This window comes from Megalopta genalis, chromosome 4 (assembly GCF_051020955.1).
Source record: "Megalopta genalis isolate 19385.01 chromosome 4, iyMegGena1_principal, whole genome shotgun sequence".
In the NCBI taxonomy this organism is placed as follows: Eukaryota; Metazoa; Arthropoda; class Insecta; order Hymenoptera; family Halictidae; genus Megalopta; species Megalopta genalis.
Genome location: NC_135016.1, coordinates 19,496,863 through 19,523,829, shown reverse-complemented (window position 1 = coordinate 19,523,829; position 26,967 = coordinate 19,496,863). Strand labels below are relative to the sequence as shown.

Below are 26,967 nucleotides of genomic sequence, written 5' to 3'. Positions count from 1 at the left end.
TGAAAATTACAATCGGTCCAGAATACTCGGTTATTCCAAAATATCAACGGTATCCGAAATATTCTGCACTTCCGGAACGATTCCTCGACTCGGCGACGCTTTCGAGTCGTGAACGCTATTAACGGCCGAAAGATCGCTGTCAGAATGGATTTCCGCCGCACGGATGGAAATAAACCCGGTCGAATTTTCGGTATTAATTTGAAGAAAAGAATAGGAAATATTACTTACCATCCATCGGCTCTGGTCAACGTGAATCCGAAGCGGGAGTCCCTGTCGACGGACACCCGGATGCCTACTATTCCGATTCCTTGTTCGGTTACAACTTGTCCTCGCATCACCGCCACTCGACTGTTACAAATCAAAAATATATCCATGCCTCCGGAAGTCGGATCGTATCGTTGATCCGTCGCGCCGCGGAATGCTGATTCGAATAGAAAGATTCGTTCGAGGCGAACGAATCAATTAAACACCGCGGACGACGCGTCGACCGCCGCATTCATTTCTCGTAGCAAACAGAACGAACATTTTGCACAGGCTACGCGAAGAAAGTAACAGAACAGCATGCTTCATGAAACGAACCCTCGCCACGTGCTCATCCAGTTGACACGAAAATATCATCCGGTTTACGTTCCCAGCAGCGATTGCTAACGAGCTCAACTTTTGAATACCGCGGAAAAATTGCCATTTCAACGTATCCGCTCTGTTCGTTAAAAGCTGCATCGCATTAAGAACAGCAGGTTCAACGTTCTTTAGCGCGCGGCTTTTTTAACTGCGACAAGACTCGAAGAGGCGGTACGGTAATTTCTCCCTAATTCGCGCGCAGAGATTGCGCGCAAAACTGGACAATTTGGGGAGAGGAGGCAGGATTATTATACAGGATATTCCAAAATTATGGTATTTCCGGGAAATGAGGGGTTCCCGAAGCGATTTGAAGCAACCTTCTCCTTTACAAAAATTTTCTCCGAGACATCGTTTACGAGTTATTGAGGAAAAAGCAATGACCAATGAGGGGCGAGCTCGCCTGGCGCTAGGCGGCCGAGCCAATGAGCGGAACTGAGCTTCGTGCGCTCGTTGGCTCGGCCGGCTCGCGCTAACCGAGCTCGCCTCTCATTGGTCAGTGTTTTTCCTCAATAACTCGTAAACGATGCCTCGGAGAACATTTTTGTAAAGGAAAAAGTTGCTTCGAATGACCTCAGTAATCTCTAATTTCCCGGATGTTCCATAATTTTGGAACACTGTATATTTTTATAGTCCACTCAAATCGCTCATTTATGCGCGCGATCTGAGCGCGAATTAGGCAAAAATTACCGTACACTGAAATTCTACTCGTTTCTTCTGCACGCAATGCAACCGATTGCAGTTCGCGGATGACACAATTTCGGGAATCTCGCGCGTAATTCGCTAAAAAACGATGTTCCCAGTGGAAAAAAAGAACTTAAAAAAATAGGGTCATTAGAAAGAACCAGGTCTCGGCTGATCGTACCGATCACGGTGCGGGGATCGATAACACCGCGCGCGTTTCATTTCGTCGGAACCATCTGCAAATTAGCAACGACACTTGTGCAAGCTTCTCGTCTAAATTCTAATTTTCCGCGACCCAGTTCGGCTGATTGGCTATTTCTATTAGGTCCGATAAGGAGGATCAACATTCATCATGCATGGGGCCATCCACAATTTATTTCCGGACAATCCAATGAATATGAAACCATCGGGAATAATGAACTCATAAAATTTGCAGGAGTGTATCGATCCTGCAGAGTCCACAGCACGGGCAAGCATCCTCGTCGCGGTTGGAAACAAATCGCGGTTCGAAAACGCGATTGCGAGAAAGCCGCATGCCGGTTTTTCCGACTTTCAGAGGGACGAAAAAGAACTTTCGATCGGAGCAGAACAAAATTCCGGTCGGAAAAAACAAGCTCGAACAAACAGGGGGATGTCTGAATCGTTTTTTCTCTAAATATTGTTGCGGCGGCGGTCAACGCGTCTAGCTGCATCTTGGCGAGGGCCCCGGTGGCTTCCGAGCGCACATCGAATCAATTTAACGAGCGGTGGTCTCCTCTCCTCTCTCCTCTCCTAGCCCTCTCTCTCTCTCTCTCTCTCTCTCTCTCTCTCTCGCCGCCGTTCTATCTATCTCTCGCGGCGCGGTTGTATCCTAAGGGCAGACGGCGAGAGCGCGAACAATCGATTCTGTCTGTCAAATCAGCTTCCGCGGTCAACGGTTCAATGCGATCCAATATTCTCACTTCGCTGCCAATACGATCCGCAACTCCATTCGAAGCCGGCGCTCCCCGTCGGTTCGCGAGAGCTAATGCCTCCGCTCGAATCGGGAAGCGATACAAATTGATTTTACAAACGGAACAATGGGAACACGGAGAGCGCGCGCGCGCGCGAGCGCGGGGGCCGCCATTCAGCGTTATCTCCGCACGCGTTCTCCTCGGCTTTTCTATATATATATATATGTATGTACACTATGCTATACTACTGCTCGCGCGCGTGTTGCGAGGGGGGAGGGGGTGGGTGCTAGTCTGCGACGCGCGAGTATCGGCAACGAAGCGGGAACACGTACGAGCTTTTTCTTTTCTTTTTTTTTCTTTTTGCTTGCTTTTGATTTCTTTGCATTTTTTTCGTTCTGTTCGTTCACTTGTTTTTTTTCGTCTGTTTGTTCTTTTCCTTTTCTTTTTTCTCTTTTTTTTTTTTTGGTTTTGCTTCTATTTTATTCTGCTCTTTTCTTTTCTTTTCTGCTTGTTCTCTGTTTTTCTTTTGCATTTGCATTGTCGCTTATGCGTGGTTATTAGTATTATTAGTGTTATTATTTTTTTTTTGGTTCGTTCGTTCGTTGCTTTATGCTTTACATGTAATAATGCTTTGTATAATGCTTGTGCATCGGGTCTCGTGTCTGCGGGGGTGGTTCGCAAACGTACTTTTTTTTTAGTCGAGCACTGTGCTTCTCAAAAAATGTTTGGGTGGGCGGGGGAATCAAAAACAGTAGAATACATATACATATATATATATACACATATATATGTATACATGTACACATATACACATATAATTATATATATAAATATATATATGTAGATATAGATAAATATATAGATAGCTATCATTCGGCAAACAAACAAAGAAAAAAAAAGAACTAGAACGATCGTCTCGATTGAGGCAGGTAAATTAAAGGGGTTGTGGGGGCGGCGGGCGGGCAAGGGGCGGCGGGCAGGGCGAAGGGTGAACTTTCATTTTTTGTTCGGTTACTTTTCGTGAGAAGTAAAGAACGCATGCATATAATAATCATGTTTAGTAGATACGTAATAGGCGATAATGAAAAATATGTGGTTAAGTAGTAAAATCTGAGGGCTGGATTATCTGCGATATATAAAGTTGGAAGTATGTTTAAGCTGAATATTATTTAAGCGATCTGTGTTTTGTGCTGAGATATAATGAGATCGATATAGGTAGGTAGATAATAATAATAATAATAATAGTAATAATATAATGATAATAATAATAAGAAGAAGAATATATAAAATATGCGGTGTGTCGCGCGCATGCTTACGCAGCTTGTTACGGTGCCCCTGGACTGCTGTGATAACAAGCAACGATTAAAAAATTACAGGGTCATCATTAATTCTAATCTCACGGCGAACAGATCTGCCGATCTCGAACGAAAAAATTAGTGAAAAAAGATGTAACGTGGGAGGACAGTTTCGCTTGCAGGATTGATTCGGAGATTTAAATAGCCCGCGCACGGGTCGATGACCTCTCTGACCTGACCTGCGGCAGACTTCAGAGCGTTGCAAGGGGTGGAGGCGCGAAATTCAAAAAATTCTACCCCGTGCCCAAGGATTATCGAACGCGTTCGACGTAGAATCTTCAATAATGGATCATCGGAAACGTTTTAAATATTTTCCAAAGTATAACTCGAAGAAATTAGAAACATTTGAAACATTCTAAATATTCGTCGTATTATCTTAAACACTTTATGATATCAATTATTAATCCAAGACTACATCGAGATAATACTTGCACAGCTATAGTTCGTTTGAATACTTTCAAAGTAAAGTATAAGACTTGCAAAAGACTACAAAAAGAGAAGACTAAACGTCTCGAAAGGTTTCAGATAATAATTAATAATAAAAACACCGACGTTGCGATATAATAAAAAATCGAGCTGCCTGTGTTTCATATTTTTACACAATCTTGCTCGTTAACTCGCGCTCCAACTTTACTATCCGAAGCTGTTTTTCGTGAACTACTTTCTTCGAATTTATCCGTAACTTTCTGCTCTTCCAAAATCACTTTTGTCTTTCCTCTTTTCTTGGCGTCCACGAACTTATGCTACAACAATAAAACAGCACCATTATTCCGGCTACTCTGTCCGGTAATTGGCCCATCAATTCTGCAACGCTCTGCCAACAACCCCTTAACGAAACCAGCGCGATAAGAAGGGCCCGGCAACAAGAATTCGGGGCGGTCTAACAGGCTGTATAGATGCGTTCGTTATGTAAATATATATATATTAATCTGTCCCTAAGGGATTGCGTATGGGGTGTCATGATTCGTTCTTGGAGGATCTCCCGTGCGATATTCTCTCTCTCGCGAGAACGCAAGACGGACTACGCGCGACGATCAATAATATCAACACGCGCCACCCTGCCACCGATTTAGGTGACTACGGGGATCGAGTTCGAGATCGCAGATCCTCCAATTACGAGCACAGCAAGGTGGCAGGCACAGTCGTCACTACTGGTAAGTCCAAAACCATAAGTATCTGGAATGGTTTCCAAAATGAACGGAAGGTAACGCAACAGTGAGAACCAATCGAAAGAATGAAGAACGGAAAGACGGTTTCTCTTTTCTTTTTTTTTTCTTTTCTTTTGAACGGGCGCGATTTTTTTTATCGATGGAACGGTTCCGGACACAACAGCGAGATCATTGTTTTGCGCGATGGACACCGAGAAGAAGCCTGGACACGGCGTCTCTCTCTCTCTCTCTCGGCGGCTTGGTTCAGACGAGCGGCTTCAACTGAAAATCGAACTCGCGAGAATGATAATTAGTCGCGAAACGGCGGAACGGAGCGATCGGATCCGTCGAGCCTTCGCGAAAGCGTTCTTCGCGTCCGTCTTCGGCGAGCGGCTCGACGACCGAAACAACATTTTCTTCGGTAACTTCCGAATCGGCGGACACGCGTGGAACGCTTTGTGCGCGCACGCGTTCGCCGGTGCCCGTCGTTTTAATTACGGCATCGGGATGAGAGAGACTCGCTCGTCTGAATCGAGCTGCCGGAAAGCGCGGCGCGATCGTCGATTCGCGGAACTCGCGCGAGATCGAAGAAAGTTCGCGCGCGACCGTGCATCCGACGATCTCGTTTTTCTTTCTCGAGCTACGAATGCCCCGGTCCGATCACGCGGAATTAGGCTACCCGAGCTGAGAAAATCGAGCGCGCGTTCGCGCGAACATTTCTTCGCTCGCTCCGTTGTTTCGTTCCGCGAACGAGCGAATCCGCAGCATCCTTTCGTCGAGGAACGCCGTTGTACAAGCGCCGTTGAAAATCTCGAGCACCGTGCCGAGACAAACGAAGCTTGAACGTCGCGCGCAGTTTTAATTAGCTGTTCGATCGGCGAATCTGTGCCGCAGGGCGGGGGGAGGAAAAGAGAAGCTTCGTTCGCGTCGGGGAAACCGGGCTCGAGAATTTCGAAATCGAAGGAACTAAAAAGAGAACGGACGGTGTTCCCGGCTAAGAGAGAGGAACCGCGCGCGTCTCTCCTTGTCTCTCTCTCTTTCTTTCTTTCTTTCTCTCTTCGAGAGCTCGTCTCTTTTTTTCCGTCTCTCGCTTTCTCTCTCTTTCTCTCTCTCTCTCTCTCCCCTCTCCGCCCTCCGTGTTATCTTCTTTGCTTTCAATTTCTCTGTTCCGTTCCGTTTCCTTTTCCTCTTATTTACCGTTCGACTACTACTCCCGCGGATTATGCGCGGAGATTACTCTGATCCGAGAGGATACTTCGGCACCGTCGCGTCGCGTAATGGCGGAGGGACGCAGCGCGGCAAGCACGACGGCTTCCGGTTTTGCTATCGCACGAAGAGGATTTTCTTTCTCTTTCTTTCTTTCTTTCTTTCTTTCTAGCATCTTTTTCTTCTTCTTCTACTTTCATCTCATTCTCGTTTCTTTTCTGTTTTGTTTGTTTGATTGTCGTTGTTGTTCCCGTTGTCGTTGTTCTCTTTGTTCTCTATTTTCTAGCTCTCTTGGACATAATTGCGGTAAATACTTTTTTCGGTGGGTTAGAGATAGCACGGATCGGTTCAAGACAGACACAGGGCGTTTGGTGTACGGGGTTAGTTGGCACATTGTAAGACAGGTGATAAAACAGACGTAGACAAGGGACAAGGAGGGAATGGTCGATCGGGTCGTTTCTTTTTTCTTTTTGCTTTTTTTTTGGTTTTCTTTTTTGTTTTTTTATTCTTTTTTGGTTTTTCGTAAAAGCTGATATCGTGTGTGACGGTTTTTGTTACTCTTTTTTTTATATATCTTTTTTTTTGGTTTTTTTGTTCTGTTACACTTGATTTTTTTCCCCGGGTTTTTTTTAGAAGATTTCGTACGCTCACCGATCCGTTGTCGGCCGTTCGAAAAAAAAGCGAATCGACGTGTGGCTCGATATCATCCGTTCCGTTTACACAGTTTGTTTATTTTGTATTTTGTATTCTTTTTTTGTCTTTTTTTGTTTTTTTTTTTTTTTTTGGTTTCAATTATGGTTGTCGTTTCCACGTGGTCGTGTTTCTCTCTTTTTCGACAAAAGTACACTCATTCTTTTCGCATTATCTGGTAGCTTTCTCGTTGCGACGTCACTGTTCGTTAATATCGTCGATCGACGATCTTGTGTACGTGTGTGCGCGCGTTTGCGTGTATACGCGCGCTCGCGTACGTGTACGTTATGTGTGTGTGGCAATGAGATCGATCTCGTAACACGACGGAAAGGAACAATCGAAGAAAAAGAAAAATATGTATACACATACACGTGACTGTATATGTATGATACATATATGCCTGTGTATGTATGTGTGTGTGTGCGTGTTTGTGTGGTATGGAACACGAAATATATATATATAATAATCTCGGACGCAACAAGAGGCGCGCATAATTAAATTCAGCGTATTCGTGTGTGAATAATGCTAGTGGGACGGGGTGTAAAAAGTATACATATTCGCTAGAGAGACAAACTCGAGACAAAGGGTTTTCGGTAACGTACATAAAAAGTGCAAGCCTGGCAACACAAAACAACACAAGACCAGGTATATGTATATATATAGAGAGAGATAGAGATGTATATATATATGTGTGTATATATATATATATACAATATAGAAATATATATATAGAGTTCGAATTGTATATTAAGTACACGATTCTCAAACATACTATTGCCGTTTAACGGGAGCACGGTGGTGGTAGCTAAATGTGGCGCTAACAGGGTCACGAAGACAGTACATAACACAAACAGAAACAGAACATTGTGGGAGACGGCGAGGATGACAACATACCGACGACATATCACAGATAACACAGAGACAATTCGTACGATTGTAGTTTCCTTTAATGTTGGTGTGCGAGGACCCTCTCGCGTCCACTCGCCGGCCGATTCCGGGGGATCAAACCGCGTCAAACCGACACGAACCGAACGCTCGTGTATCGTCTCGAATCGTCGCGAACACGACTTTGCAAGAATACATTCGAAAACCGGCGGCCGCGAAATTTCGAACAGCTGCGAATCGTTGGACGACGGCGCGTTTCGCGTTTGAACGCGTTTGAACGCGGAGAAAATTCACGGACGCGGCCGTACCGCGGGCCGAACGAAATCGTACGCAACGATGCGAATTTCGAGCATGTTCTTCTTGTGACCGTAGACGCGGCAATTTCGTAAAATAGAATCGTTTGAAGTCGTTGTTTTCGGTTTGCCGGGAGCCCGGTCTGCCGGCGAGCGCGGCCCCAGAGGGCCCGAGAACGACAGAAACAGATACACAGATAGACAGGTACGTACAGGAAGAAAGAGAGAGAGAGAGAGAGAGAGAGAGAGAGCGACAGAGTATCAAACAAAGACAAAGGGGGCACAAGAGACAGAGAGATATAGAGCAGTTTTAAAAAGAGAAATCATATTCGGAGGAGGCGACCAGTCGAACAAGCGAGGTATGATCAAACACTGGCGAACAAAAACGAGGAACGACAAACTGAATCGAGAGAGAGATAGAGAGAGAGAGAGAGAGAGAGAGAGAGAGAGAGTGATAGAGAGAGATAGAGATAGAGATAGATAGATAGAGAGAGAGAGAGAGAGAGAGAGGAAGAGAGAGAGAGAGAAATGAAGAGAAACAGGCAGGTTTCGTATGTACGAGGCGACCGAAGGTATACAGAGACAACTGGGGGTGGAGGGGGTCGTGATCGAAAAAATGGAAACGAGAAAGAAACAAGTGGACCATACAGTTCGAAAAAACGCAGGCTAAAGGTGGCAACATACGTATACATATATAGATAGAATAGAATAGAATAGAATAGAATAGAATAGATAGATACAAATACGGGACATACGAAAAAACATGTAAGATGAATGTTTTACGAGCGAAACGAGCAATAGATGGTTACACGTTTGTTCATTGCTTTTTTTTCTTTTCTTTTTTTGTTTTTTTTTTTGGTTTTCATTGTCTTTAGCATATTTCTGTTCATTCATGTTCTTAGCATTGTCATTAGTTATGTCTTTTTTTTTCGTATTATCTTTTTTTTTTGTTTTTTTTTTTTGGCAAAAGAAGTTTGCTTGGTTAAATGAAACGATTAGCGAGAGCTTGAGCTGCAACTTACCACGGTGTAAAGGAATTCCAGAACGTACTACGTGTGGGAAAAACCAACGAGAAGAAAGGGCGTTACCACGGTCACAGAACCCGCGTGTAGCGGGCAAAAAACGGACGCGCGTACGCAGCATTGCGCGAGCAATCGTTTCCGTTTAAAAGCATCGCCATCGAATGAATCTTCGATGCGTTCTTAAGAAGCCAGTACGACCAGCGAATCTATCGAGCGAGAAACAGCGACATATACATGTCGTATATACATGTGTGCACGCGTGTCGCGAAGGATTTTGCTACGGATCGAGACGCGCTCCTCCCTCCCGCCGACCGAGCGGAACCCTAGACCCTTCTTAGACCTCTGGATCCTGCTTCCGGGAGACCTCTGGCACCTCCTGGCTCCCAGGAGGACGACGGCTTCCGGAACCACGGTGCCAGGGGAGGGGGAGGGGTCAGGAGCTCTCTCTCGACCCGCCTGAACACGCGCGCGAGCCTTTATCGCCACGAAATCGAGTGCTCCTTCGCAATGTTCCGCACGCCGTTACAGAAACAATAGACGTAGACACACACTAAATCAAGCGTACCCATCACACACGCTGTATTCGCCAGTCACGCCAACATGAACGCAGTCACCCGCAGACTCATCCAACATAGAGTGGTATACACGTGACAGACACAAGTTGGAAACTACGTCACACACATCATGTATACGATATTATATATACTTATACGATATTATATATGTGTATGTATATATGTGCATATATGTATATATTTGTATATACATGTATACATGTATATATACATACATATATATTATATGTATATTTAGAGAGAGACGATTTTGTGTCTGCGTGTATATATATAGATATATAATATATGTAGAGATACAGAGATAGCGAGAAAGAGTGGGAGAGTCATTGAGCTGTCGCTCGGCCATGATTGACCCCGATCTTCCGGGGACCGGAAGTCGAGACGCGGCTTTTTTAATGACTTTTTTTAATGAGCGGATCGAGGCACAAACCTTTGGACCGTGTGAATTGATCAATGAAATAATGAGGCTCAAAGCTGGGCTTCCTCCTCTGTCGGAATCGACGTCGCGTTATTGATTTCTCGCGAAATGATTGGTCATGATTTTCGGGTTTCTTTTTTTTTCAATTTTCGGTGAACGATCTCTTACGAGTGACTTCAATATTCTGTACTTTTAAGAGCAAAATAGCGCGGGGAGGCGGAAAATGTACACAAAAGTCTATACAAATCTGGCGAATTTCTACGATTGCGAGAACATACGAAATGAATATAATAATTTAATAAATAATATAAATATAATTCTGTAATGCTGACGTGGCAAGTTGAAGCCAGGAAGGGCTCGTTAACGTAAACGAATTTTGCTCTTGTAATTGCTAGACTGCATATCTTATGCATTCATAAAAAGAATTTAATATTCTAGAATATTATATTCTAGAATAAAGCATTTAATATTCTAGAATATTATATTCTAGAATAAAGCATTTAATATTCTAGAATATTATATTCTAGAATAAAGCATTTAATATTCTAGGATATTATATTCTAGAATAAAGCATTTGATATTCTAGAATATTATATTCTAGAATAAAGCATTTAATATTCTAGAATATTATATTCTAGAATAAAGCATTTGATATTCTAGAATATTATATTCTAGAATAAAGCATTTAATATTCTAAAATATTATATTCCAGAATAAAGCATTTAATATTCTAGAATAGCGTAGCAAGCTTTCCAAAACCTTTTCGCACGTCTAACAGAAGTTCTAAATATAAACAAAATCATTTGTTCTGCTTCCGGAAATTAAAGGGTGAACAAAGACTTCTTCAATTGACAGTGCATAAAAAGAACATTATTTAAACTAGCTCTATCAGCATCGCGCAAGAAGCTCTTAAAACCTTAACAAACTCGACTCGAACCGACTTCGACCTCCACTTAGTTTTTCTCCGTTTTCTATCCTAATTTTCCTATCGACGTTCGTCGAGCGAAAACATCGAGCAACCGCGTAAACCAGCAAGAAATCCAATGTTGCATTAAAAAAGAAACAAAAAAGAAACTAGTATTCGCAAATAACCAGGTGGTCGTATTCCAACAGAGAGAGACAGAAAGAGAGAAAGAGAGAGAGAGAGAGAGAGAGAGAGAGAGAGCCAGAAATGTTTGAGGAATTGCCGATTAGGTTCGCAAAAGGTTGATGCCCCCGCCGGTTCATCGGGAACCGTAGACCCTCGCTCGGGTCGAAGTAATTAAAAAGCCGCGTCCCAGCGTCCGGTGCCCTTTTCACGGCGGCACACAGCCGGGAGAGCGTTTCCCGTTTCGTTTGGAATTCACCGTCTCGTCCCCGATCGACCTCTTATCCAGAAGTCGACGACGCTCCCGAAACGACAGCGTTCGATCTCTCTTATCGCCAGTTGGCCCAGCTCGAGGGAAGCCTTCGACTGACAATGAGGAGAGGAGAGATTCCATCGAGCCGGCCGCCATGACGGGCGCGGGGGACGACGATCTTCGGAATATTGATTACGGTGTCCGAGCGATCCCAGCCTGAATTTCTGATTCACGGACCACGGATACTTGTATTCTGTCTGTCCGGTTCGGGATTCCACTCTGGGAATGGCGGGTGCGCGCGGGGTGAGCGGGGGTGTGGGGGAAAGCGTTTTCTCGTCTCGGCTCGTCTCCAGATAAGAATTCTGCTCGCGAACGGTTCGATCGGTGTGACGGCTTCATTCGCTGTCAGCGAATATTTTTTTCCCTCCTCCCCTTCGCCACCCCACGGTCGAACCGGTCGCCCGTTCCACCGGCGAACGACTCTTCGTTTTACGCCATTTATGCTGAATTAATTTCTACGATATCCACGGGTCTCCGGTAGCCCGGCCTTTGTCGAGCCGGGACGAGTCGCTTTGGTCTCTCAAGGCTTCTTCGCCGACCTTCCTTCTTTCACCGGGGGGATTAATATTTTAAGGTGAATGTAAATTGTTAAGGTTTCGCGATCGTGATCAGACTGCGGCGTACCTCGAAGAGCAGAGATTCAGGGAAATTGCTTTCGCCGGCGCGGCGCCGGCTGCGGCGACGCGCGTTTCGCTGCCGGATCCTGTCGGCGTGTGCCGATGCTACGGGTTTTTCGAAATGTTCTTGATCGAAAATTGTGGCTCTAGCAAATTGCGTGCTAAACGGATGACCGAAGTGGAAATCCTACTGGCTGGAAATTCTACTGCGTCGAACGCGCTCTTTATCTGTTTCTTCAAGGTGCACTTCTTTATATTGCGACAAAAATAGATATAGATTAAATTACAAAGCGAAAGATCGTTTAAAGAATTGTCTTAAGGAAACGTGTTTTCGAATATAGCAACCAGAGAAATCGATTCGAAATATTCGAGGAATTTTAAGGTACTACAGTAATGTCTCCCTTACTGACGCAGAGATTGTCCACAAAAATGGAGAATTTGGGAAGAGAAGATGCGATTAGATCTAATCGCTCTAACTATTAATCTCTAACTGTAAAAAGTAGTAGTATAAAGGAACTCTCCAACTGTCACACAACATACAGTAATGTCTCCCTAACTGACGCTCAGATCGTGCAGAAAAATGGACAATTTGGGAAGAGGATATACGATTATTCGAGCCTTCCGGTTTGTTTTCATAGTTGTCGACAATTCATAAGTATAAAAATGAACCGTAGGGCTCCAATAATCATATCTCCTCTCCCAAAATTGCCCAATCTTTTTGAACAATTGAGCGTCAATTTGCGAAGAGGAGATACGATTTATCCGAGCCTCGGGGCTCGTTTTTATAATGATCGACAATTTATAACTATAAAAACGAGCCGCCAAATTGTCGCCTCTTGCCAAATTGTCCAGTTTTATGGACAATCTGGGCGTCAATTAGAGAGACATTACAGTATATCTTGCACTTATTTCAAGTGCGATTTCCGTCCCCTGAATCTCTCTTCGATTAAACGCCGCGATGCCACAAGTTACAAATAAAATAAAAAATGCGTCCGAAAGAGGAAGATCAGGACTTTAAAATCGTATGGAACGTATGCGCGACAAGGGTCGACTTCGACGACAAAAATGCGCTCGAAGTGCAAGCGGCAGTATTTGACGAAATCGTTGGGGGACGTTAGGGTGAGCAAAGGTGTGAACTCTCGACGACCTTGGGCGGCCAACTGGCTCGCGGATGCAGCGCGCGATCGGGGATGGTTCTCGGCCGCGATGAAGCTTCGGTATGTTTCATGGAAACGAGGCTTTATTGTGCCCGAGCCGATCGAAGGAGAGGAAGAGCGTTTCGAAGGCGTCGGCGAGGGTGCTCGGAAACGGTGATCAATACCGGCGTGTGAGACGCCGCGAAACAATGGATACACACACAACAGGGACAAACAAACTTTTATCCCGCTCTCCACAACGTCTCTTTCTCGGACAGAAACGGAACCGGTCGTAAACACATGGTATATATATATATATTTATATATCTGTATTGTTATAAGCGCGCTGGAACGCGCGGCAGTAGCACAGAGAAGTTTCAAACTTGTGTCCGCCATTTCTAGAAATAACTTCACTCGGACGATCGAGCCGCGGCGTCGTCGTCGTCGTCGTCGTCGTCGCCGATTAAATTGTCCAACAATCGCGGCCGGCAGTGGTGGTTGGACGGAACGGGATTTCGCCCGAGAATGATCGGGGCCGAACGAGACCGGGAGTCGATCGCCCTCGTGATCGCCTTTATCTATGAATCTCCCTTTTCTTTTCGTTTGGTGAAACTGCTTAAACAAAGTGGCCGAGAACACAACTGTGGTGAATCACAAGAATTTTGAAGAAACGCAAAACGATATAAAACGACACTCATCTTTCTTTTTTTTTTTATTTTTATATCTCGTCTCTTTTCGTGTTTCTTTTCATTTTTTCTTTCTCATCGTTTCTCATATACATATATTTTTGTTCTGCTCTTTCAACAACTCTTTGCTGCTGCTGTTGCTTGACAACATATGTACGGAAGTTTCTCGTTTATTTTTCTTTTTTTTTTTTTTGGTTGTTTCATATATTTTTTTTTTTGGTACTGCGCGCTCAGTTCGCGGCGAAGAACAATAGTCAGCCTGGAAGAACGTGTAAAACTTTTCTATACGCGGGCCGAGAACTTAATTAAACCGATCGATCGAGATACGATAAAAAAGCGAGTCTCTCGAGCGTTTTCTCCGTGTGCAGACTTTTTTTTCTCTCGTTTCTTTTCTCTTCTCCTCTCGTGTTCCTTCTTTTTTTCACGATTTTCGATCTCGTTTTGTTACTCTTTTCTTTTCTTTTTTTCGTTCGCCTTTCTCGGCACTCTTTCCTCGTTTCGTTTGTTCTCCGTTTTCGTATGTATGGTTTTCTTTAACTTTTCTGTTTGCTTTTTCTCTGTTTTTCTCGTTCTTTTTTTCGTTCTTTTCTTTTTTCGGTTTCTCGGTCGTTCGTTCAGTCTGTAACGTAGAACGGAGCCTCTTTCGGTCTTCGGCTGTGGGGTGAATGGTGATCTGGTGGTGGCAAGGGTACACACAGAGGATAAACACTAGACAAAATACACGAATCCCCCGAAATGCGCTCGCAGCCGCTCTGCCGCCCGCGTCCCGAGCAAATCTTCATCAGTGTTGAACAAAGGCCGCTGTCCGCGCAGAGACGCTTAGGCGATCCCTGCCCTAAGTCCTAACTCTAATCTTTACCCGAAACTTTACCCTGCCTACGATACCCTTTCTACAGCAAATTTAAAAAGAAAAGGCTTCGATCCGTAACACTAACAAAGAAGTTAACGCAGTTTCGCGATCCTTTTTTCACGTCCTTTGCAGCCGCGCATATTTCTCAATTTTTTCACGTCCTTTTCAGCCGCGCATATATCTCAATTTCTTAACATCAACGACGTTTCGACTATCGAAACTATTTCCTTTCCTTTCGACTTCCTCTGAAAGCGCCCCGATTTCAAATAACCACGTGTCAACTATTCTCTCGACGCTGACCGCGTCGACGCTAAAACCTCGCTAAAATCTCGCGATTTATCAAAGCAGACTCCGCCAGCAACAATGGCGAAAATAATGGAAACGCGCGAACACCGATATCGCGGACCTATCGTGCAAATAGAACGAGAGATCGAACACGGTCAAGTTGTATGCTGGTTGCTCGCGTCGCTAACGAGTAACTCGAGTCTCGAGTGAATTGAAGAACGCGCGCGAGACGGAAGAAGAAACCGCGGCGGCCGCGGCGGCGGCGGCGGTCGTAATTAGCGATCTCGTTAGTTATCGATTGTCTATGGAAAGCGCCGGTCCGAGCGCACTTTTCGATTCCGCGATATCTACGAAACTTCCGGGACTCCGGTTCGGTTTCGCCGTTAAGTGGCTAAGCGGAAATTCGGCGCCGCCGCCGCTCCGGTCTAAGACGATGCGTATCGATCAGCCGCCGAGAATTGCGAGTAATTAATATCGGGCCGCGTTGCGCGTTACGAGAGGCTCCTTTGATCGACAATGCTTCCGAGATGATCACTGACGCGTTTGGCATTCGGGGGAGGGAGGGGGGCGAAACACGAGGAGAACAGGATGGCTGGTTAGGGTGTTTTGGCCGGGTTGTCACCCACCGGGGGCTCTCTTGATAATTCAGCTGTCACGGTTATACCGGATTGCTTGGTTATATGCGGTGCAATCTGATTGAATCCGTTTTCTGTTATCATTTCTCATTTTCTTTCCTTTCTTTCTCGTCGTTCCGCGCGACTCGCGGGGACTGTCGCCTCACGACGGGGACAGAACGCGAGAACGAAGCTCGCTTTCCTTCCAGGGGAGAACAAGTGCGACGATGAAAACGGGACACTCGGCGTCGCGCTCGGGTCCGTTTCCCTTTCGGCGTTCCATAAACGTCGAACACGGTTGGCAATCAACGATCCAGAGATCGTCGCTGCTTTAGATTCGCGCACGTGTTTCGGCCGATGGGGGTGGATACGGTTCTTTCGTTGCCGCGTTTCGTCCCATCGTGAAGCAGCAGCCTCGCCTCGGGAAAAATGCGACGCGCGCCCAAACAACAAGCCGGTTGTTACAAGCGAGACCATCGTCAAGCCGTGGGTGCGGCATCGTCTGTGCGATCAAAACTCGTTTTGCGCATCAGAATACACGATGCAACGGTCTCATCATCGCCCGTTTCTCTGTTTGTTACACACACACGGAATGATTTATATTTACATATACATGTAACTCTGCACATCGCTGAAGCGTTCTGTCGAGCGCGGCCGTGCCGTGCCGTGACACCGCGGAAACGGAAATAAAAAAACGCTCCGGCCCCGGAGCGTATGGTGAATCAATTGATCCGCGGGCAGAGTTCTCGTGGATGATGATGATGATGTTCAATTTGACAAAACGTGGAAATAAACCGCGCCGAGCCGAGCCGAACGAAACCTCGTGGTTTGCTACTCGCGAGGCCAAACTTATTCACGCGCTGCGGCGGGGCAGCTAAGGCCCCCCGTTAAACTCCTTTTGTTCAAACGGTACGCATCATGTATGTCGACGTTGCGAACCGGCCTGCCCTCTTCGCACAAAAATCACCGGTTACCGGATACTTCGCGGATACGAACCCTCGCGGACGATTCGAACGCCGCTGTCCGAGGCGCCGCGGCACCCATGAGGTGCGTTTTCGAGATCGTCGCGCTAGGAAGATATCGTTAATTCTCTCGCGACACGATCGCGCGGGCTAAATCAGTATCGTTATAAATTAGTATCGTCGTTTGAGCCATTCTGGCTCCAAGAGGCTCGATCGCGATGCGGAACGTTTCGTCCGAACGATTTTTGCGGCGCGAAGAGGTCAGGCCGGCTCGCCTACACATTATCCTCTTACTGATCGTAAAAATAAGGTAACTAAGCGTTCTATATATATATATTTATAAGTATATATTATAGTCATGGTAAACCGAATGTGAAGAAGTGATCGATCTTACCTTTCGGTGTACTCGTTCATGTGAGCGTAGCTCTGTACGCTGTTCTCCTCGACGAGGAATTTCACGCGCTGGTAAAACGACGCCATCACGCTGGGCGGCTGTTTGCGTAGAAGCACGTCCACGGGATTATTACTAGTAAGGCACATGATATGCGCTGCGCAAGCTGCGTGCGAGCAACACTCGCTGTCAGAACAGTCCACCATGCCATCTGAGGAACATTACTTCTTAGAACGCCTCTCGCCGCCAGCTTTACGGCGCGGCATTGTTCGCGCGGCCCGTTCCGCCGGCCGGCTCCCGCGATAAGAGCTTACGGGATGATCAAGGATTTCTTTGTCTCGCGAACGTTCAAAGGACTCGCGGATTTTCGGGGAAACATCGCGATCGGTCTAGATCGCCGGGATAGAACGGAGTCCGGCGTTTTCTATTGTTGTTCGCGTTGATTTTTCAGTATAGATTCGCTTCATTTTTTTGGGGAGGGGGGAAGACCTTCTTGTAGAGTCTTTTTAACCCTTTGCACTCGAAGCTGTTCTAACTGTAAATCTAAAATAATTTTTTTGATTTATAGTAGCTTCGTTTTATGTGACAAAGCGCATTTTATGCGCGCGAAATCGAGTCTTGCGACTTGCACAACGGTTGCGCTTTTAATAATTTTTTTTAAATCTGACTTTGTTAATGTAATAATTATCTTAACCTTTAACGGTCCAATACCGCCGTACACGCGGCAGAAATCAATAAAACCGTGAAATCTGGAAGGAAACATTGGAAGAATAGGCACGATTGTTTCGATGAAAATATATATCAACGAAGTTTTATTAAAAAAAATGAATATCTCCTCTCTATATTTGAGTAAATATATATATATATATATATATATATATATATATATATATATATATATATATATATATATATATATATATATATATTAATGTATATTAATAATAGAAAATATAATAGAAAATAATATATATATATATAATAATATATTTTCAGTAAAAAATTTCTCTTCTGAAAAACAGTCTGGACTTGGCAGTGTGTAAACTGGAAACAAATAGTTTTGGTCCCCTAAGGGTTAAATTTCAGAGGTGCCTCAGAGTCAACGCTCGAGTGCAAAGGGTTAAGTCTGACGAGCGATCATTAAGACACATGAATACGGTAATTTTTGTCACTAATCTTTGACCAGTTTTGAAAATTCATTTTCGTTGCAAATATATTCGAACAAACTGAATTTTTCTAGAATGTTTAATTTTAACTTTCTGGTTTCGGTTCAATTAATTGAATTGCATTAAATTTGTGGGAATTTCAGTGGCCAATCGTCGGATCTGAACGTGTCAAAAGAACGTAAAATCATCGGAGAAAGAAATGTCAACAGCGACGTCGATGATTCGGAAAAGCACGCTTTATCATCTTCGCCGACGAAGCATCGTTTCGATCGGGTGAATCGTGAAAATTCGATAGAAAAAGCTGGACTCGTCGAAACGGTGAACGGGAGAATTGATCGTCCAGGGGTTGAAAATAGTAAAACAGTGCGGTCGATAATGCTCACCCTGATCATTGTCAATGAGATCATTGCACTCCATTTCGAGACGTATGCTGCAATCTCTACCCGCCCAGCCGGTCGAGCACTCGCAACTATACTCGCCGTCCTGTAAAGTGCAGAGCCCGTGGCGGCTGCACCCGTTCTCGCATCCGGCTATCAAGAAACCAGAGCAAATACTTTAATCCGTGCTGTCGTCGGACGATTAATGCTAATTGAAAACCGATGTTCCTTTCGTTCTAGTTACTCCGGGCCGGCGCCTCGCAGCGCTCCACGATGGAAAAACTGTTATCCTACTGCGAGACAAATCTACAGGTCTCCCGAAGCATCCGCTGAGCACGGGGTGCTACATTTAAAACTCATTAAACATTACCGATAACTGTTGCGTGTCTGTACGTTCTGTAGAGTATTTTCGCCGTCTACCTCGGAAGATGAAAATGTTATTTAGAAACGAGCACGACTCGCTTCTCGTTTGCCGATACGATTTATGTTACTGTAACTAAACGTCGCATTTTACTGCAACGGTGTTGCTAGACTGCGGAAGACAGAAAGGGTTGTAGTCCCTTACGAGGCAAGATGTTCAGAAAATTCGGAAAGGAATGAAACTTTCAGGTATCGTGCAATTTTCTTTGCTTTAAGTATGATTAACTATTGTGAAAGATTTTATGAATTTGGAAATGGAAGATTAATCATGTGTTCCAAATATTCGCGAAGTTCGATCATTTTCCGAATTTCTGCGGTGTCTTGACCAAGTTAGTATATAGGATATCCCATAATTATGTTGATACTTGGAACGGGGCGATTGCTAAGGTCATTTCAAGCAACTTTTTCCTCAGCGAAAATGTTCTGCAAGGCTTCGTTTACGAGTTATTAGCGAAAAACAGTGGCCAATGAGAGACGCGAGCTCGGCTGGCGCGGGGCGATCCACACAACGAGCGCGCGGAGCTCAGTTCCGCCCATTGGTTTGTCAGCTTGGCGCGTCAACTGACCTCGCCCCTCATTGGTCAGCGTTTTTCGTTAATAACTCGCAAACGAATCCGCGGATCGCGTTTTCGCTAAGGAAAAAGTTGCTTCAAATATCCTCACGAATCGTCTAATTCGTTTAATCCCCATAATTACGGGACACCCTGCAGTATCAACTTCGAAATGTTACGTCTCGTCTGCGAAATCGCTCGGTAGGTGACAGTGTCGTCGCACTTACGAAGGGTGCAGTGCCTTCCGTTCCATCCTTGGCTGCACACGCAGGTGCCGTTCTTGCACTGTCCGTGTTCGGCGCATCTCGGATCGCAGGGCTTCTGATCGCACTTGGTGCCGGTCCAGTCGTCGTTGCACCTGCGGAAATCCCGATTAATTAGATTCCGGGGTCCCCGGTCCCGCAAGCTCCTCGCCCCGGATCTAAGGTCGTAAAACTTGAATTGGCTCGACAACGTGACAAAGATGCCGAAAACGGAACCGAGTTCCCTCGGTGTCGCGAAGCTTTATCGTCGAATGTAAAATTGATTCGCGCGCGTCCGCCTCTTCGATCTTTTACAGACAGGAGGGGGAGGGGGCGGTGAGGATCACGGGGGAAGGGTGAGAGGGGGAGAGGTCGACGCGCGCGAGAGTTTGAGTTCGAGTTCAGTTTCGAAGTTGCCCACTCGCGGAGAAAAGTTTTTGCGCTTTAGAGGCTCTTTCACGGGGAGGCTCGCGGCCGATGGAACAAGAGGGAAGACGAGAGGCGTCAGCTTTAGAATATGAGAAAGGAGATCCTCTTTCGCGTCCTTGATTCTGACAAAGGGAAGCCAGGGCGGGACGGTCCTTCGAGTCGTGATAAGTCGGCTCTCCTCGCCCGAAGACAGAGCCTTTTTCTTGCAATTTTTCACCTTCTTAGTCGGAGAACTTTCGTGCCGACGATCGCGCCAGCAATTTACCCATTTTTAGCCCATTCTTTCGGTACTCCAACCCCTCGATCCGTCCCCGTCGTCCTCCCTTCGCCCCCCACCCCTCGCTCTCGATTTCGCAGAGTCACAATTTTTTCCGATCGCTGCTGACTTGTTGCGATAAAGTCCGACGCCACTGGATACATTCACTGAAGGACCTCGAGCTGTCCTCGGGGGACAAAGGACAACTCGCGATCCTCTGAGCGAGTACCAGGCGACCGCCTTCGAGCAACGCGAATCTTTCATGTTCTCGGAAAGTGAGACACAAGTGTCGCAATTATACTCTTGGATTTCGTCGTTCGGAAATGCGAAGACTGGACTTTTTGTCCTCTTTCTCGAAAACAGAAGTCCACTTTGGAAACCGGAGATCTTGCGACGTCAGCTAGACCTTGCGCCGATTAACCCTTTGCGCTCGACCGGCGACTCTGAGGCGCCACTAAAAATTGCTGTACTATTGGGTCGTTCGGAAAGTTGTTTCGTTTTTCATAAAAGTTTCATGTTGCAAGGGTGTTCAAAAATACATTTGATTCAGTATTTTTCCAAATGTAAAAAACAATAAGATCTCAAAGCTACTAGAAAACTGTCGAAAAGTTTGCTTCTACTCGTAACATTAAAAAAAGATCGTCTTTCATTTTCTCGCGAAAGAACGAAACAACTTTCCGAACGACCCAATATTTTTCGAACTAATTGAGCCGTTTATTTTGAAAGTGACATAAGTCACTTTGTTTTTAAGTCGATATATTTGAGGGTTTGCGTTTGAACACGTTTCAAAATATGGATGCTAACTTTCGAGAAGATTTACTTGTATTTGTTGTCTCAGGATACTGATATTTTTCTCAGTATAAATAATTTTGTATAAGCATTAAAAAATCACCACTTTTCATTACGGTAAAGTGACTTATGCCACTTTCAAAATGAACGGCTCAATTGTAATAGTATCAAACTCGTTTATATCCAGAAGACTATTAAAATTGGCTTTCGTATGCATAAATCGTAATAAATCATATAAAATATAAAATATAATATATATATAATATAATTTATAATATATAATATAATATATATTATAAATTATAATAATATAATATATAATATAGTATATAATATATATTATAAATTATAATAATATAGTATATAATATATATTATAAATTATAATAATATAATATATAATATATAATATACCGTAGATCGGAAAATATGTTTAAAATATAATTAAAATAGCTTCGAGTGCAAAGGGTTAAAACAATTATTTCCATCGTTCTTCCTTAGATTGTTACACGTTTACGCGTTTTCTCGCCTCGATAACCGTGACAGGATCAAGATGTCGAAAAGATAAAATCGGAAACATCGGCAACAAGGTCATCCATAAAGCGGTCAAGGTTTCAAGAACCATAGGCTTGGCTGAACCGCGACGACAGTCGTCGCGGTTTCCCCGTAGATTATTCAGTATACTAACTTGCAGACACCCTGTTCGCAGGTACCATGTGGCCCGCAGTCGAGGCCGCAGCTCGGTTGCGAACAGTCCACGCCGGTCCAATGTCCCTCGCAGACACAGGTCGCCGATTCCAGGTCGTACGTGCCGTGGTCCGAGCAACGAGGCAGACATTGGTACACCTGCTGGTCGACCTGATTGCACTTGTCGCCCTGCCAGCCCGCTTTGCAGTAACATTTCCCGGAAACGCAGGCGCCGTGTCCGCTGCAGTTCGGATCCGGACAATCGGCTGCAACAACACATCATCATCTTTACCGTGGAAGAACACCGGTCGCAAGTCGGCGTCTGCTGTCAGTGCTGTCGAAGATCGGGTCAATTTAATCTTGACCTTTGAGGCACCCTCAGCTGCTGCGATAGAAGCTGATTAAATGTTTTGCGGTGATTTTAAGAAGCTTGATAGCGTAGCTTCGGTTGAGCTAAGTTTTAAGGGTTGCAAAGACGAATGATTCAGTTTATTGCCAGTCTGACTTATTATAGCGCGAGGGGCTAATCGGAGGGGATGAAAATTGGGAGAGCCATCGTTCACACAATGAAAACAACATAATAATAATAATAATAATTTTATAATATAATATTTACGGATATCATAAAAATGGGAGTGAGAGACATCTGTAACTGTAAAAATAGATTGCAGCTTCCACCGAGACATCGGTTGAAAGTACATCAAAGATAAGAACAGGGCGGCAGCGAGGAGAACGTAATGCAGCCTAACTAGCAATCAAGCCTGAACGGTGAACTGTCAAAGTCGGGGCGACCGTCAGCACATTTATCAGGCCGGGATGAAATTCGAGGGATCGCGACGCTCGTTTTTGTCCGAGACTCGTAGGAAATCGCGCGAGTCGCAGCATCCTTAGGGTTGTTTTCAAGGCGCCTCGGAAGGAGGTCGAGCCGGAGCCGTGGGGGCGGAGGCGGGTGCCGGTGATTGCGCCCTGGGCGCCGACGAATGGGCCAACTTTTTAAATTATGGCATCGGAACAATTGCATTATTCCCGCGGATCCCAGCTGCCCCGGGGAAATTATGAAACTTAATTCCAAAGCGTCCTGGCGACACGACGCGGCCCGGCGCGGCGCGGCGCGGCGCGGAGCGAAGCGTCTAGTCGCGTGGTGCCATCCGCGTCGTACCATTCCGCGCGGGACCGGTTATATGTATACACGCTGGCGACGTTCGTTGGCCCGAGATGAGGGAAATTCCTCGTGGATTCTTCGCCCGTTACGTATGCGGCACGTTCGTCGAACGGGATCCCAAGGTTCGCTGGGTTTTTATTAGAGCCACGGGAACGCGGGGCCGCCTATCGATCCGCGATCGGAATTTTTCTAATAAATTACTGTGCCGCGCGCGATGTACAGAGTGTCGGCTAAGAGATTCCCCGAAGCTCGACGTCAGCTTGCCTCGAACAACAGCCCTTTGCGCGGCTTTCGCCAACGAGTTGCCTAGGATTTGCATGTTTAGGTGTTCTCAACGAGTATACTCGTCGTAAAGAAGTGGCAATGTTTTGTGTTACGACGAGTATACTCGTCGTAAAGAAGTGGTAATGTTTTGTGTTGCGACGAGTATACTCGTAAAAAAGAAGTGGCAATATTTTGTATTACGACGAATATACTCGTTATAGAGAAGTGGCAATATCGTATGTTACGGCGATTATACTCGTCATATAGAAGTGGCAATATCTTGTGTCACGACGAGAATATTCGTCGTATAGAAGTGGCAATATCTTGTGTCACGACGAGAATATTCGTCGTATAGAAGTGGCAATATCTTGTGTCACGACGAGTATACTCGTCATAAAGAACTGGCAATATCTTATATTACGACGATTATACTCGTCATATAGAATTGGCAATATCTTGCGTTTCCACGAATATACTCGTCATAAAGGAGTGGCAATATTTTACGTTACGACGAGTATACTCGTCGTGGGCACAAATTTTCTGCTTAAATTGCAAAATTTTAGTGAAAGCTAAAATATATTCGTAAAATTTAAGAGGTTTTGAATATTTGGCGAAATAAAGGCGAAATAGAACAAACAATTAACAAATACAAATAATTACTGCGACTTCAAACTTACAGAGAGTTAAATATTAATGTGTTGCAAATGTCGATGCAAGTTCTTGCAAGTTTTGTTTTCCGCCTTTTCAGCTAATTAGTATTAATTTTTAAGGATCGTGTCTAAAACCAGGCTTCTTTAGACAAAGCAAAAATCGAAAACCGGGGCCAATGTACAAAAATGACGATTTGACAATTCGCAGTTTACGGTTCTGCTGCATACATCCGCCAGGATCCTAATTCGATGACCAAGGGCAATAATTTTGTGTTACCGAGCACTGTTCCGAGGGAAGATACAGTGTGGGCTAATGATCTTTGCCGGTCGCGCGAAGGACGATATATGAGCCGCGCTGCATGAATCATTCGAGCGCTGCTGGGCTATGGGCACCAGATAATTTGTGGACCCATCAAGGGCACCTCTCGACGTCGGGGCATTTCGAAGCTGTCCATCAAAGTGATTCACTTCGTATTGTACTAATGTTTGACCGGTGAAGCTAGGTGTGCACTTGGATAATGTTTCTGCGAGATACCTGTTACACGTAACACCCTCCGGAGACAGTTCCTCGGGCAAAAAACCGATGCAATTTTCAATCGAAATGTGTTTAAAATCTCCGCGTCTTTGTCTGACCACTATTAATCTATTATAATTGAGAAACTCGCATTTCTTGAGTTCGATCGAAATATATATATATTGCAAATATCAATGCAAGTTATATATATAACTTGCATTGATATTTGCAACACATTAATACTTAACCATCTGTAACTTTGAAGTCACAGTAATTATTTATATTTGTTAATTGTTTGTTCGATCGATAAAATAGTTAAGTGAAATAGTTTAAGAAAAGTTTAAGAAAAATAGTTAGGTGAAATTTAGAGCACAAAAGATAATAGTGTAAATATTAGTTTACAAAAATAATAATAAGATATTTATTCTAATTTTGAATAAGATTTACAACAATATTGTAAATATCGTCTAAAGAATCTTTGTTGAACCTTCTGCTTACATTGTACGACACGAACGAAACGAATTATATTTACAATAATATTAATCTTTTGAACAAGATTTACAACAATATTGTAAATATCGTCTAAAGAATCTTTGTTGAACCTTCTGCTTACATTGTACGACACGAACGAAACGAATTATATTCACAATAATATTAATCTTTTGAACAAGATTTGCAACAATATTGTAACATTTGCCGTAAGTATAAATCGAATAAATAACTCATAAATGTACTTTCACGATATGAACAATCGTAAATTAGAAAATTAGTGACCCGCCATTTTGACGGGTTCCGTAAGTCGAGCGTTACAGCCATCCACGTGCGAATTCTCAACAGACCGAAATCGTTTAAGAAAGAAGCCAAAATTTCTATCATTGTTCACCGTAATCGACGAAGATAACAAATTTCCACGTCGACTGCGAAAGCGATTTGCCGCCGGTTAATGCCGCGGACTTCTTCGATCGGCGTACAAATTCGCCATCATCCGCAGAAGCGTCGCTAATGGGAAACGAATACCGTGCGCTCGGAAAAATGAAAGTGAGTAACGCGCGACCGTGAAGATGTCGGGGACAAAGCGTCTCGCGTTCCCGCGAATAATTTCGCCATTCATTCCGAACGTCATTTCTCTGCGGGCCGGGGCAACGGTGAAACTTTTATCCGCGACTTATTTCACTGTGTACGAGGGATTGTTCGCGGAGTTTGTCTCGTCTTCGACGATTCGTCTTGATCAGCCGCCGGGGCCCCCCCGCTTTTGCTATCTTCCACGGCAACGCGGCACAGAGTCAGTAGGTTTTGACCCGTATGGAAATTCGCGGGTGCCGCTCTCGCGCATTAATTATGGGAACAGGCGGGCTGTGTTCACCGGGGAGAGCCTGCATTACTAATATCTTGAACATCCCTGGATAGAGCGAGCGAGGGAGGAGGGGGGAGGGGTGCAGGACGCACGGCTGAATTACCGGTGATATTAATGGCGCTGTGACAAATATGAAGAAACAACATCCGACGCAGAAATAGACCGTCCGAGGTAGACGTTCCGACGCGTTTCCGCTGGATACCTTTTAATGGTCCTGTTAATGGAGCCCCGCTGCTTCACTTGCCGCCGTTCGCGCGACTTTCGAACGCCATTTGCTCGACACGGATTTCCAAAAACGACCGCGGTAATGGCCCGCGATTTTACTTTATTTTATTTTACTTTATTTTATTTTATTTTATTTTATTTTACTTCGCGCTCGGTGTGCAACATTCGAGTTCGACGGTGTGCAATTAACGAGGGCGAAACAAGTTCTTTAATCTTGAACGAACCGTTCGAATTGCAACATTTTTAACACTTCGATTCGTTTCGTTCGTGTCGTGCATTGTAAGCAGGAGGTTCAACAAAGGATAGCGATTCTTTGGACAAATTATTATTATTCTCGTGCTTCGTTTTAGGGATGTTAGTATGAGGGTATTTCTTTTCATTGAGTAAGAGTGTTTCATTAGTGTTAGTAAAATCAGGGCGACGATAGCACTTCTTTCTGCGATTTCTTTTACAACTGCGATGATCAGCAATTCTTCGTTCTTAATCATTTTCCTGATAGAATGTGAGACGCGTCTGCTAAAGTTTTATTACTAATAAAAAAAGGATTTAGCTATTATTATCAATTTATTTATTTAAAGAAAGGAAATATTGGCTGAATTGCTGCTGTAAAGAGATATTCAACAAAGCTCGTGAAATGTAAAACTGTTGTAAAACTATGTTCTTAATCATTTCCCTGATAGAACACAGGACACGCCTGCTAAAGTTTTATTACTAATAAAAAAAGGATTTACCTATTATTATCAATTTATATATATAAAAAACGGAAATATTGGCTGAATTGCTGCTGTAAAGAGATATTCAGCAAAGCACGTCGAACGTAAATATCGTGAATTATTCCTACAATCATTCACATTTTTTATTTGTTTGTTTCATCCTGCCCTCAAAATATCCTAAAAATCTTAAAATTCCAGAATATGTTTTTGTTTTCGCTAAAATCACAATTCAAATAGCCAATGGTCATTTTACTTTTGACGCACGAGTATACTCGTCGCGGCACAAAATACTGCCACTTCCCCGCGACGAGTATACTCGTCGTACACGGCTAACCGGTTAAGAAGGCTGTGCAGGGCGATTTGAATCTCGCTCGCAAGGGACGATAATCAGGGCATGTCGCG

The 26,967-nt window shown here is 44.4% G+C and overlaps 1 protein-coding gene across 9 annotated transcripts in view; it reads right to left on the bottom strand.

Annotated features, from left to right (window-relative positions):
* The window catches only part of Ten-a (Teneurin-a transmembrane protein), a 1,349,343-nt gene that overhangs the window by 15,619 nt on the left and 1,306,757 nt on the right, over positions 1-26,967 (bottom strand). For 8 of the 9 annotated variants that reach the window (XM_033473288.2, XM_033473287.2, XM_033473289.2 and 5 more), the window contains 6 exons: positions 21,685-21,949; positions 19,509-19,639; positions 18,317-18,463; positions 16,771-16,978; positions 8,834-8,860; positions 229-348 (listed from right to left, as the gene is read on the bottom strand). In XM_033473288.2, coding sequence (XP_033329179.2) covers positions 229-348; positions 8,834-8,860; positions 16,771-16,978; positions 18,317-18,463; positions 19,509-19,639; positions 21,685-21,949 — 898 coding nt within the window. The remainder of the gene's footprint in view (positions 1-228; positions 349-8,833; positions 8,861-16,770; positions 16,979-18,316; positions 18,464-19,508; positions 19,640-21,684; positions 21,950-26,967) is intronic. The other variant, XM_033473290.2, reaches the window with a different exon arrangement.